At 38.5% G+C, this 13,937-nt stretch overlaps 1 protein-coding gene across 2 annotated transcripts in view; it reads right to left on the bottom strand.

The window, feature by feature from the left end:
- Positions 1 to 13,937, bottom strand: part of dner (delta/notch-like EGF repeat containing) — a 71,773-nt gene that overhangs the window by 1,145 nt on the left and 56,691 nt on the right. For both annotated transcript variants that reach the window (XM_006637826.3, XM_015361234.2), the window contains 5 exons: positions 13,569 to 13,793; positions 4,890 to 5,012; positions 3,348 to 3,461; positions 1,148 to 1,279; positions 313 to 559 (listed from right to left, as the gene is read on the bottom strand). In XM_006637826.3, coding sequence (XP_006637889.2) covers positions 313 to 559; positions 1,148 to 1,279; positions 3,348 to 3,461; positions 4,890 to 5,012; positions 13,569 to 13,793 — 841 coding nt within the window. The remainder of the gene's footprint in view (positions 1 to 312; positions 560 to 1,147; positions 1,280 to 3,347; positions 3,462 to 4,889; positions 5,013 to 13,568; positions 13,794 to 13,937) is intronic.

Here is a 13,937-nt window from a genome sequence, read left to right as displayed (position 1 = left end):
CATCCATTCAACCATTCATCAATCCATCACTCAGTCTGTCCATTCATCCATTCATCCACCAATTCATCAAGCCATCGCTCAGTCTTTCCATCTATTCATCCATCAATTCATCAGTCATTCATCAGTCCATCAGTCAGTCTGTCTATCCATCCATTCAGCCATCCATCCCAACTTTAGCTTGATTGTGGTTATATACAGTAAGTGATTACTCATGTTATCCTGTCTAAACTGGGGGACCCCAGGAGCCAGTGTGCCAGTCTTTCCTGCAGTGATCCATGGTGACCACCTAAGCTCGGCAAGAGTGGCAGATACCTGGCATGCCGGATGGATGCAATGGCATTGCTCAGTTCACTGTCAATGCTCCTGCAGTTGTAGAATTCCTCGTATGCTGGTCTGGAGGAGCCCTGGTACTCAATGCGACTGATGCGGCAGATCCCCACGATGAGGATGATGAGCATGAGAACGAAAGCCACACACAGAGCCCCGATGATGATGTACAGGGAGTGCCTGGGCATGTTGCTCAGTGTCTCTGCTGTTCGGCTGGACTTCCACTGCAGATCTGGATGGTGAACATACAGATGGACAGGTTAAGTGAGAACCTACAATATTTAATTTATTGCAGCAATAAATACAGTTTTATGAAGTGTATTTTTGCAGTGTCAACTGATGTGTGCTGTTGCAATGGCTGGTTGTGTTCCTGGTCTCCTCTTGTGTTGAGGAAAAACAAGCTGCAACTTTGGATTCGTCTTTGTGTTTGACATTTGAAATAAAGAAAAATAAATCAAGCAAGAAAGATCTTCAGTAACAAACTACTGCTAATGAGGGCATACTACTGGTTTTGTATAAATACCAAATACAGTGGCTATAAAAAGTATTTGGTATTTATACAAAACCATTCACTCCCTTTGGCATTTTTCACCTTTTATTTTCTTACGTCATGGAATCAAAATGGATTTATTCCGTTCGGGAATCTCTAAAACTCTAAAGCTTTTTCTCAATTATATTCACACAAAAAACAGACAATATTTGATTATATATTGATCACCTCCTTTGTTTTAATACTGGTGGATGCACCTTTAGCTTCAATTACAGCTAATTGTGAAGTAAAAGTAAACCAAAACAAAGTAAAACAAAGTAAAAAACTTACGTATTTCGCAATTGGTCCCAACCCATCCTTGGGGGCAGTGGCAGATAAAGCCGTTTGACTGGTCAATGCAGGTGCCTCCATGATGGCAGGGGTTGCTGTCACACTCATTGATGTCGACGTCGCAGTTCTCCCCTGAGAGGGAACAAGGACAGGCCTGCTAGCACATCTGAGGAAACCAGTCCGGTGTTCGCTGAATTTTAAGACACACTGGTGTCTAACTACCTGATTCAGAGGACTGTTAAAAGAGGCTGAGATATTAATTAACTACGGATGAGGAAGTTAACTTAGGAACCTGACAGAAACTATTCATTGTGTTGATCTGCGTGGCTGTTTTAAACGCAAACGCAAAGCCCCATTTCAACCAAATGCAAGCAATAAAGTAATATAAAAAGCAAACGTCCATGTATTTGTATCACATTTCACATCTCTGTAGCAAAATAAAAGTCAACTAAAAACCTAAAGGAAAACTGGAGTTTTCTGGAAGACTCAAGATGGACAACAGCAAAAGAAAACAGGGAAAAAAGAAAACACTTAAAAAGTCAAATTACTATTTACTTAGTATAATTGAATGGGAACAGGGGAAGAGGTGACTTTAGGTTCTAGATGGTTGTTTTATATAGCAGTCTCACTGGACAGGGTAACATTGACCACATGTTTATGTCTGTGCTCCATCCACTGTTACAGCTACACCACATTCAGTGTAACCCCTTCATTTGACTGTGCAATAATGCTTGGCTCAACATTGCAAGGAACACTCAGGAAGATTTGGTTCACTGACCACTTGTATCATTGGAATATTTACCCAGGCGAGAATCTGTGGAACAATGTGGAAAAATGAATACAGTGCACAAGTGTCAGCGACTGAGAATATTTATTTTGCTGACCTTTCAGGCAGAGTATAAAAATGCCCCAATCATTATTTATGCTGCAGTTTGCCACTGGACTTTCATGATTGCATCCAATCATTTTCTAATCACTTCTTCCGATCTCTGTTTGTCTGGGATCCAGAGCCTATCCTAGCAAGCAGTGGGCGCAAGGCAGGGTACACCCTGGATGGGACACCAGTCCATCACAGAACAGACACAGACACATAGTGTACACCCTCACACCAGGGCAAATTTGTTTTCCAGAAGGCAATTAATCTACTAGCATGTCTTTGGACCATGGGAGAAAACGACAGCACCTGGAGGAAACCCACACAAATACAGGGAGAACATACAAACTCCACACACATAGCAGTCAAGTCCTGAAGATAACCCAGGGCCCCAGTGCTGCAAGGCAGCCATTTGAACCATTGCGCCACTCTGCTGCCTCATGATTGTATTTCAGTACTTACTGCCTGATTTAATACATCATGTTAACTTTGTCAAACGGTTGTTTATAATGGGGGAATTGATGTTTTTGTGTAAGATGAGATTTTGTATTTGAAATGTTTCAGGCAGTAAACTTTAATAAAATGAGGTTTCCATTTTATACAGTACATATCAGAGGAGTATTATGCTGGTTGGCATCATCTTGTAATGCACATGTTTCTAATAGGTTACAGTTCTGACTTGTGACCTGAATGGGCAACAAATCCAATTTATTTCTAATGAGCAATATGTATTCTGCACACAGAAATAGTTTTTAATCTAAAGGCTGACAAGGGGACATGGGCTGTGGTAAGTAATGAATTTCCATCATAAGATTCGCACCACAGCACATGGAATATGCAATTAAATTGTCTCTCTAGATATCTCTCACAAATGTTCCGTTACAGAAAAGGAAACACTCTTGTCATGTGGAGCACCATGTTGTGTGTTAACCTTTAAAAAAAAAACACATCCAGATTCACACAAAGGATGTTGAAAACTGTATTGCTGTAAGTTTAGCCTTTTTTCACCAACCTGCTCAGGGAGGTGAATTTTTTCCTGGGAAAACTTGGAGATCAAAAAGTGTACGAGGCAGGTAAACCCATACAGTATATGACATGCATGCTTAATACAGGAGCTATGAGTTCGGCATGGGATCGTTCATTTAGATGTGGCTAATGGACTGATTATTTTGTTACTGCAGGGAAGGACTGCTTGGCTTACAGTAGGTGTGTACTAATTCAATTCCATTTGCAGGTAACAAAAGTAACACCAGCAACATTTTTTACAGTGTAAAGGTGCTGCTTATATTGTAAATGTTTTCTCAATGTTTTAATCCAACTGCTCACCTAAGAACCCTGGTGGACACAAGCAGGTTGCATTCAGTCCTTCGCTCTCACAGGTACCCCCGTTCTGACAGGTGGTTTTGAGACAAGGATCTTTGTAGAGTTCACAGTGCTTCCCTTTAAATGAAGCAGAAAGAAACATTTCCGTTATTGCTTCTGTACTTTTATGGTTGAAAACGCTTTTTAATGATTTTACTCCACAACAAACGCATTCACACATTGTCATATCTCTCCTTTCTTCCCGCAGAAGACAGAGTGGAAAACGTAGGACGAAGTCAAATATTTTAAGCAGGATTTACTGTATATCCCATGAGAATAAACTATATATTCCCTAGTCTGTATTTACAAAGAAGAGCAATGTTTCATTTTTTGGAGGTATCTGAGCATATTAGCTCTGCAATTCTGAAATCCAAGTGCTCTATACCCGCAGTGTAAATTAAACATGTACTACATTCATGGATTCATCAAAGACTCCAAATCCCATTAAAGAGGAAAAGAGGATTAACATCCTTTTAGAGAAATTGTGATAGTTATCTGGTCCAAGGGGAACATCTTTCCTTTTATGCATGGTTAGAATGCTGCCATGGGCCTTGAAGGTACAGTACATGGTAACAAGAAAACTAATTGTATTAGTTTAAGAACATAAGACCAGTTACAGTACAAATAAGTGGAGACCATTTGGCTGTGAATGTTCTGAGCTTGTTGGCAACCATGATTGATCCTCCACAGGGGTACAAGTACATCAGTCACACTGGCCACCAACGATACAGTGTAAGATTCTTAATGAAGAAACTGTGCTTGCTCATGAACTGCTCCAATAATGACTGGAGCCGCTATTACAACTTTTATTGCAAGGGGCGTTGCAGGAATCAGGGAGGGCTGTGCTGAAGGGTAGTGGTTGATTCCTGGAGTGTGCTGGTACTGTTCGCCTGTTTGTTATGGAAATGAAACATGCTGTAACACCAGGTCTGAGAAAGGCCAGATGAATAGCTTTCCCCATTTCCCATGGTTTTACTTCATACAGCTGTTTGCCCTGCAAAATGTGTGAAACTCATAGATTATACAAAATTTAAGCAATAATTTGTAGGAGGGACCATCATCTTCTTTTAAGAAAGGTTGCTCTACTTCGATCACGTCAATCAGTTTAACATACTTTAACGTACTGTATAAAAATTATAGGAAGCTCCAAGTAGAAGGCTTCATATTAACTTCCATCCATCCTCTAAGCACCTGATTCAATCAAGGGTCACAGGGGAGCCAACCTTATCCTTGTATGCAAATTGGTACAAGGCAGGGTACACCCTGGACAGGACACCAGTCCATCACAGGCACACATAGACACAAACACAGATACACACTCACACCAGGGTCAATTTTCACAGAAGCCAATTGACCTGCCTGCACGTTTTTGGTCAATTGTGGGAAATTGGAGTACTGTTAAACACTGTGCTGCCACACACTGCCGCCCTAATAATAACTTTTTTAACTTATAAACTATAAAACACTTCATTAACATGATATTAAGTTGACAAACACTACACATACCTTCATACTCTGATGAGCACAGGCACTCGTAGCCATTAACGAGGTCTTTGCAGGTTGCCGCGTTCTGACAGGGGGCTGACAGGCATTCGTTATACTCCTCCTCACAGTATAGGCCATGGTAACCTGGCACAAAGGACAATAAAAAAGTACAGACAATTATTGTGAGAAAGAAATAACCATGATATCCTCACATTCTCTCTTTGTTAATTGGATAGCTGCAAAAACACTTCCTTGTCCTTGCATACAGTACATGACATTGCTGTTGTTTATCGTTGTTTTCTGTTTTGTATTCTGGTTTTTTAAGAGAATGCAAGTGAATTTCTGTTAATGCTTACATATTGCCTCTAGGAACAACTCAAGAGGAAAAAAAATCTATGAAAAGAAAATCAGTTCAGAAACATTCCAATGAGGAAAAATGCATGAAAGGTTGTCAGGGAAGTTTTGTTTCTTAGAAATGTGGAGTGTTAAAGAAACGCTCAAGCACAACATTTTAAATACAGTATATGTAGATTCCCTACAAATTTTAACATTAAATATATTTTCCAGAAAACAAAAAAGAGATGTCTGTAAATATGCATAATATGTATGAAAGCTATTAAAATATTTGGAATTGAAAGTCTTGTTTCTCGATAATTACAAGATCCAAATTAATCCGAAGTTTTGCCTGTTGGCCACTTGATGGCAGTAGGGTGCAGCATGTTCTAAACCCGATTTTGCACATACAGTACAGTATGTCTCTTTTTCTATTGTGGGGTTTGTGCCCGAGAAGACATTGACACCAAGGTTAGAACACAAGAAACATAGGGATTGTTAACTTTTGCTCTTGAAAAAGAACGCAATGATGAATAAGACTTAAAGTGTTAAACATTCACAGTAAAGAGTAAACAGTTATAAAAAGGTTTTTTTTTCTAGGTCATCTAAAATTTCCTGTCATCTTCTGCACATAAAAGAACTAAATCTATGCTTCAACACTACGTCCGGTCATAAAACACTTTCTCATCTGCTTACTTGCAAAATTGCAAGCAGACCTGCAAAGTATGCATAAACTGGGGCTTCATCTTGTTTGAATTACCGCATATGCAGTCTGACTAATGTGCGTCACACTGTCAGAAGCAGTCTTTCATTTTAAAGGTTATGAAGACACCGCTGATGCTATACAGTCTTGCCCTGCTGGCAAACAAGGAGAAGCTGCCATTGTTATCTTCCACTGTGTCTCTTAAAAACAGTGGGAATTTGAAAATGAATATGGAAACTGAGAAGAGGAAAGTATTAGTGTTTGCTCATATCTCATTCAGTCCCTCGTTTGTCAGCCCCCTTAATTGAAAGCCTGTGCTTTCAATTATCATAAGCCATTTATTTTATTGGTTTATAAAGAACATAAAGGCAATAGTTTCCCAAGATATTTTGCATATCTGTGATGTTTCATAATTCATTTGCTAGCTATATGAGTTGATATTAAGTCACACAAATAGACACCAAGCAGAATCAATGGCCAAAAGCTGCCAACTCATTATGCAGGTACTCCCTCATCTTCAGCAGTGTAAGAACACTGGATGCAAGAGCCTTTCTCTAATGGCATGACACTGAATGGGGCTCCATGGCAACCAGAAGTTAGAAATTCACTCTTTGGCTGTTCTCAGGCCTCAGCAAAGAAAGCAAGGTACGTTTTTTGAAGCAGAAAAACAGGCTTGATAATAGGAGTGCAACTCTTTGGGAAAGAATGATTCAATTGCAGTTATCTCCAGTAGAAATCAAGACATTAAACAAAAACTGTAAATAATCTATACTTTCACAAGGAGGGAAGTGGTTTTCATGTTACTTCTCCATGCCAAACTATTCCCTGTGGATAGCTGCTCTAATTTGTCTGATTTATCTTTTGTGATTTTGTGAATACAGTAGGCTTGAGATTCACTGAAAGACCTGAAAGACCTTCCTGTATTTTGGAGAAGACTGGATATTTAAGAGCATGCTTGCATTTTAGTAAGTATTGCAATGAATGTACACATTGTGTCAAGCTACAGTATTTCCAGATACTTGTGATCTGCATACAGTATATTGATCTTATTCTACATCTTCAGAAAACACACAGCTGTCATATAAAAATAATTTTCTTTTTATTCACGTTTGTACTCTGAATTGTAAAACAGGCAAAACTGGAAACCCCTGCAAAGGATTTTTTTTTAAAAGGACTGTCATCATACAATTCTTTAAATCGGATTGCATTTCTTTTTTTTTTTCTCCAAATTGACGAAAGATCTGATTGGACATGGCAGACAGGGCTGACTGTTTCTGTACATGGCAGAAATTACCAATCTCTGAGAAACAATTCAGATTCTGTGCAAGAATCTCCTTTTATGTAATGTTGTGAGGCCATAGACACCTACCGAGGCCTTTAATCTGCTCTGGTTTCTTTTGACAGTGAGTGAACTAGTAAATGGAGACATAAACCAGGGAACGCTTTGAAAACTCAGACAGGTAATGTGGAAAGTGACAATTCTACAGAGTAAACATCTGTTTTGTCCTTACAGACCCCACTTCAGAATGTCTTACAGAGCAGTAGCTGATATTCCTGGCAGGCACTCTTTATTTCTCCTAGCCCAGTGCTGTCATGGCAGTCCAATAAGAGCCAGAAACAACAGATTCCCAGCTGGGTGCAAACTTTCTGTTCTGTATTTTCCACAGTCCTTGAGTCTAATTGAAACTGTTTAAAATTCTTCCTGGTGCGGCCTGTGCGATGCGAAGGAACTTAAATGAAACAAAAGCAGATACTTTAGTGGAGGAGCAGGCTGAGGGTTATGAAAGACAAGGACAAGAAAGGAGGCTGGAGACGTGGTGGAACTTCGAAAGCCTTTCCACCCTTAACTGGAAGCAATTTGTCTCAAAGTACAGATAGCCTTGCAATAAGACACAGCGTCAAATTAGAGAGACGTGAGACAAGGCCATCATATGCAGCACATTCCTTCCAATTCCAGTCAACGTGAACAGAGACAATGACAATTTAGGCTAATATAATCTCCCTAATGCCCCATTACTGCGCTGGAATTAAAGGTCATTTTGGAACACACAGATCAGAACTAATAGAAAGGTCAGAATGGAAAGTGTCAGCTACTAGAGCAGAGCTGCATTTCATCGCCTCTCATGCATAAATGAAAACCCTTGATTTTGTGTTTGAGGGGTTTTGTCAGTGACACGTTACCACTTACTGACAAGACAAAAATCAGAGTATCTATTAATTATTTAATCTATCTTTAAACATATTGCTAAGGGGCTACACAGTATTGCAGATCACATTTTTTATATACTATAAATTATATTCCTTGGTAATAAAGGTCAGATCCTGGATTTTACATTCAGTTACAATGATTCTTTAATTTATCCATTTCTCAGCACTCCCAAGAACCAGGGTCTCCTCCCAGCTACTTTGTGTCACAGAAAGCAAATTGTCTCAAGTACAGCTGTGGTAGTAAAGGCTGCTACTAACTTCTGTGGCACAACAAATTTATATCAGAGATTTTTGGGGGCTAAATAGGAGACCTCAACAGTAACTATCCATGCTTGTGAGATAAACTGATTGGAGGAACTTTTTGTTTTAAAGTATTCTGTCTTGTTTTTTTTATTGGATTTAGTTTTTGGCATAAAAATGTAGTCCAAAATAGACTAAGAGTACTGGTAGTCAAGTTTTCAATGAGTCATACTCTAGGGGCAGTTACCTCAGTCAAGCTTTTTCACTCTGTCTTGCCAACAGCTTATCTTACAATCACGTAAGCTTTTATTTTTCTTTCTGATTTTTTTGTTTTTGTCAAGCACAATCTAAATGTTATGAAACTCAAAAAAGCAGAGTAAGTGTAAATGACTCATCTGATGCCCACACGAGAGAAGCAGTTTGCTCCTATAATCACAAAGTACGCAATTACACGTCTGTGCTTAAGGAAAAGGATAATCATTTCTAATGTGCTGCACAGCTCCTGTTGTGTGACCCTTTACAAACATTTTCTAGACCAGCGACGAATATCCTGCCTAGCCACACACACTATGAGTGTGGTACATTTTGCAGTTCAATAGCAAGGTATTCTATATCACAACACTGTGTTTCAGAATTATGAAACTGAAATCAAGATTGTGCAGCTTTGAGTGACCGCCGATATGCTTTTTTAAATGTCTGCAAGATAAATCGAACAGGTCTGTTAAAACTGTTGCAAGTCAGGGTTTTCATTTCCAATTTACAATCAAACATCCTTGTTTTTGTTGCACACCCATGAGCAACATCACGGCCAGTCTGTGCCACTGGCAGACATGGGCTCTAAGCCCATGGTGGACACACCATTGATTGAAGAGACATGTGCAGATCTGTGAATGAATTAATCTGACTTATAACATACTGTAATGTGACTTTAAACATCCATGTCACATACAGTATTTGGTGACAAATGAAGAAATGATGACATTGCTGCATATCATACAGATTTAAATAGTTGTATTCTGTGGAATAATTTGCCTTGAATCTAATAATGTGTTGCTATTGCAAGGATCACCTGGCCCACCAGTGACTCATGTTACATAACTTTAAGGAGAGGCAGACAAACCTCAACAAGCAATGGTCTGAGTTAGAGGCCTGAAGGTCTTCTGGCTTGAGGGACGATGTCATGCTCATGTAAATGAGGTAGATGGAACAAACCAAATTGTAGCTGTTTTGAAAGTGAGGTAAGTCTATGGGGGCTTGAGCAAAGCATGCTGTACTTATGTGTAAAAAACCTAGATCAGGTGACTCCAAGGACACATGGCTGCCTTTCTCCAGAACATTCATTATGAACTCCATTCAGTTGAGGATGATACTCTTAAAGATCTGAAAAAAAACCTATGGGCGTGAAAAGATCATTCACTCCATTGAGATCAATTTATTTTATAGTGGCTCATTAGTCAAATGCAAGCCTGTGGTGTTGGAGGCACATTACTCCCACAAGATTTAATACAGAAATAACAGTTGCTATGGTGTAAAATGACAGTCCTTTCACGTGGATTTTAAGTAATTTTCTCTCTAAAGAAACATACAGTACATCTGTTAGGCCAGGGTTTAATCTGATGATGATGAAATCAAACAGCATTTTACTTGGTCAGAAAAACCAGCTCTGTAAGAAAAGCAAGGATGGGAATTATTTTAAAAGTTCAGTACTGGGGTGCAATTACTGATCGCTGTGATATACAGCTTTGGCACAAATTCAGCAGCTGAAGCTGAAAATGAGGGCCAAAATAATACTCTTCATAACAGATGTACATGTACTGTATTATACTGCACTGCACATAATACAGTATCGTTGCCAAACTGTGGTAAAGGAGAACCACAGCATAAATTTTCTTGACAGAAATCTCTTATTTAGTAATGTATTGGCAATGTACAGTAAGAATGCAGAGCTCTTGTGTAATTACTGTCCACACACAGACAAAAGGCAATTTCAATAAGATCTGTGATTCACCGGAATATGATAAAAAGATAATAAAATGTTTGGCTTACAGTGTTATTTTAGATCATCTGAGCAAGCTCTCTGCTTTAAAACATACTAATAATAACAATAAAAAACTATTACATACAGGGCAGCCAGATTAATTCTTAAAGAACCCTTCATTGAAAGGTCAAATAAAATGATACCTCAGCTTCTCTGATCTGATGCATGAGTAAACAGCATTAGTCAAGAACAAGTATTCACATACAGGATATGAAACTCTCCATGGACTTATTAAATCTCCATGTTAAGCAAATATTTCAGTGCCCATTTATTGAACAGTGTTACTGATTTTGATATTTGGATGAGGCTTTCGGCCCATAGGAATACTACATAAAACTCTAACTCTTGCACGCAAAACCAAATCTTTAATTATCGATACTTATTACTTATGCATTCAGTAGATTCTAAGACAATCTGAGTTATAACACTCAGCTCAGAGGAATGTATTCAGACAACAATTTCAACTCAGGTGTTTTATAGAACACAGAAATAGTGGTTAGAATTATGAAACTGAAATCAAGATTGAAGTTTAAAGGTAGGAACTACCAAAATTAAATTAAGTAATTTTATTAGAACCTACAATAATCTACTTAAAACATTTATCCCCCTATCAGAATTAACAGAAAAAGTATCTACTGTATTGCCAATTTCCCCAATGAGCTTCCCCGATCTACAAAACACAAAGTAACTCTCCATAGAAACTTCATGCTAATTTGTGTACAGTTCATACAGTACCTCTCAAAAACGCAGCACTCCCAAATTGAATTTGTGGTAGAAAATAACATGAAGCATCTTGTGAGAAATCTAAATAAAACCTGTCAGCAACATTGAAATTGACATATAAACAGCTATAAAAGGTATCCAAATTAGTTATCATAGTTAAGAAGAGGCAGATTAATTTAGACAGCAAGTGTATTCATTGTGGATAGCTTGAGAATTGAATACAAGTCTGAGTGTATAGTAGATGTAGATGTTTAATACTTTTAATTTTTCTAAAACAGAAATACAAGAAAATAAGTGGTCTAAATGAAATTAAGTATTCTTTTGTTTTGGGGGACAGAGATCAACATTATGAAGATAATTGTCATGTGCTGATGGATTAAGGGTACAGAATTTCTTTAGTCTTCAACAGAGAAGACTGTGAGGGAACTTCATAAGGTTATTCCAATCCTAAAAAGTATGATAAAGTTGTGCCATATGTCTTTAGATGTAACATAGCAACAACGAAATACAACCTAAGTGGTAATTAAAATAATTAAGAGCACTCAAGGTTTAAAATCTAAGGTCTCATTCACATAAATAATAATGTTTCTTTATTAGCCCTATACAATTTCTTGCATTAGGAATTCGTCTTTTCGCATACCCCAGCTTTCTCCATGGAGACACAGACACACAGACAGGGAGAGAAGCTTGGAGTCAGAGCGCAGGGTCTGCCATCGTACGGTGCCCCTGGAGCAGTTAGGGTTAGTAGGATTCCTCTGCCGGCCGCAGGATTTGAACCGGCAACCTTCCAGGCACAGGCGCAGATCCTTAGCCACAGAAACGATATTGCACTATGCAATGTATGGTGAGACTGTTTTAGTATAAAGCACGTGATATATTCTTCTATTAATCCATTCAGAATCATTCAGAATGTGAATAAGCAGCCAGTTTACAAAGTTTTGCTGGTGTTTGGAATTCAGTGTGTTTAAGCAGACTCCCCCAGTTCCCTTGAAAATGACTCAATGAGTCCCACAGATAAATAAACTGGTAGTAACCAAGGGCCAAATGGAATTATCTTATTTGTAACCTTCCTTATGTGCTTCAGTAAATACCATGAAATTAACTTAAAATGTACTACTGAATCAAAAGCTCAATAACTAGTGCATATTGCCCCTGAATGTGTACTGTGAAAATGTTTTGGTCCAAATTTAGTTTATATGGTGCTAATAAGGTTTTACTTCACGGTGATATTATTGTCTTATTCAAAAGGGTACTCATCTCTCTATTGCTGCTGCTGCTGCTTAGAATTTCTGAACACGCATAATAGTTCCAGAGGCTCCAATGGGAATATTAGGAAAGGAGGAAAAAGGTTTTTATCTCCACTGAGTGAGCAGATGCTTTATTTGAAACCAGCATCTTCAGGCTTAGCGTTAAAATATACCTCCCATCTGAGCAGGACTTAAAAACAAAGCCTAGCTTGAATTTAATCAGATCACAAATAATAATATTCAGTGAAACTTACATTTGAACAGAGTAACGAAAATGGAAGAAAAGATGACACAGGGCTTCAAAAACATACGTACAGTATAACAGCCTGTTAACACTTCAATTTTTTTTTAGTTTTTGAATTCATGGAGGAAACATAGGCAACTGAACTCACTTAACAGTGGGAAAACAATGTTTTAAGGAAACTGAAAGGTGTGATTTTTGGCTCTTCAATAACATAACATTCCTCTTGTTATTTTAAATGGTGTATATGGAGCCTGTAATTACTATATATACAGTATTAAATTTACTACCATTTAATACGAAATTTACAGCAAAATCTGGATTAAACCCAGGCATCAATGTACTGTACCTGCCAATCACAAATTTCATATCTTTAACTTGATGGTGCATTTCCTTTTGAAAATCACAGAATAACAAATATCCACCATAAATTACCAGTATAATTGAATTAGATGCAATGATTTATATTTGGATTGCTTATAAACGTCAAAGAATATGATTAACCCTATAAAGGTTGCTGTATATTACGTCAAATGTTGAGAAAACCTCAATAAAACCCTGCAAATTTACAGTAATATAAAAACAGCGGCATGATGAAGTATGACAACATGAAACTGTGGAAAACCATGGCATTAAAAACAATGCCAAAGCAATCTAAAGTAGAGCTAACCACCTAGAAACTAAGAAATGTGATCTACTACGATAATTAATACATTTACTACAATTCAGAAGGCTAATTACTACACCATCTTCTTATTACAGTACATTGTTGGCCAGCACTCCAAGGTAATAGGCACATACTGTATCATACTGTGGTTGGGCAGGCAGTGTCAGCTGTTGCTTTGCTATAATTGGTTGAGACATAATTTTCCCAGACGGCGACTGGAAACCCTGTCTTGGTCTCATGAATCGGCCTCAAGCGGCCAGTTTGAGGTACTGGGCTGCCGGAGGGCGTGGGAGCACCTACCTGGAATGCACAAGCATTTGTAGCTCGTCCCAACACTGCGGCAGATTCCATGAGCACAGGGGTTGAGGGCACAGAAGTCAATCAGTTGTGCACAGGTAGGCCCTGTGTATCCGGGACCACAGTTACAGCTGTAGGATAGTCCATCAGAGTAGCAGCTACCATTGTTCTGACAGGGGGAGGAGGCACAGGGGTCTATCTTCTGCTCACAGGCTGAGCCCAGGAATCCTGAACAGCAGCAGAGAAAACACAGCTACACATTTCTATCCAGCGCAAGGAGAAACAAACATCGGAAGAGTACTAAATAAAGCAAGTTACTGTATAATAACAAATGTAATAATATCTCCTACTGTAGATGTGGAACACACATAG

This window comes from Lepisosteus oculatus, chromosome 13 (genome assembly GCF_040954835.1).
Source record: "Lepisosteus oculatus isolate fLepOcu1 chromosome 13, fLepOcu1.hap2, whole genome shotgun sequence".
In the NCBI taxonomy this organism is placed as follows: Eukaryota; Metazoa; Chordata; class Actinopteri; order Semionotiformes; family Lepisosteidae; genus Lepisosteus; species Lepisosteus oculatus.
This window is presented reverse-complemented; position numbering and strand designations above follow the sequence as displayed.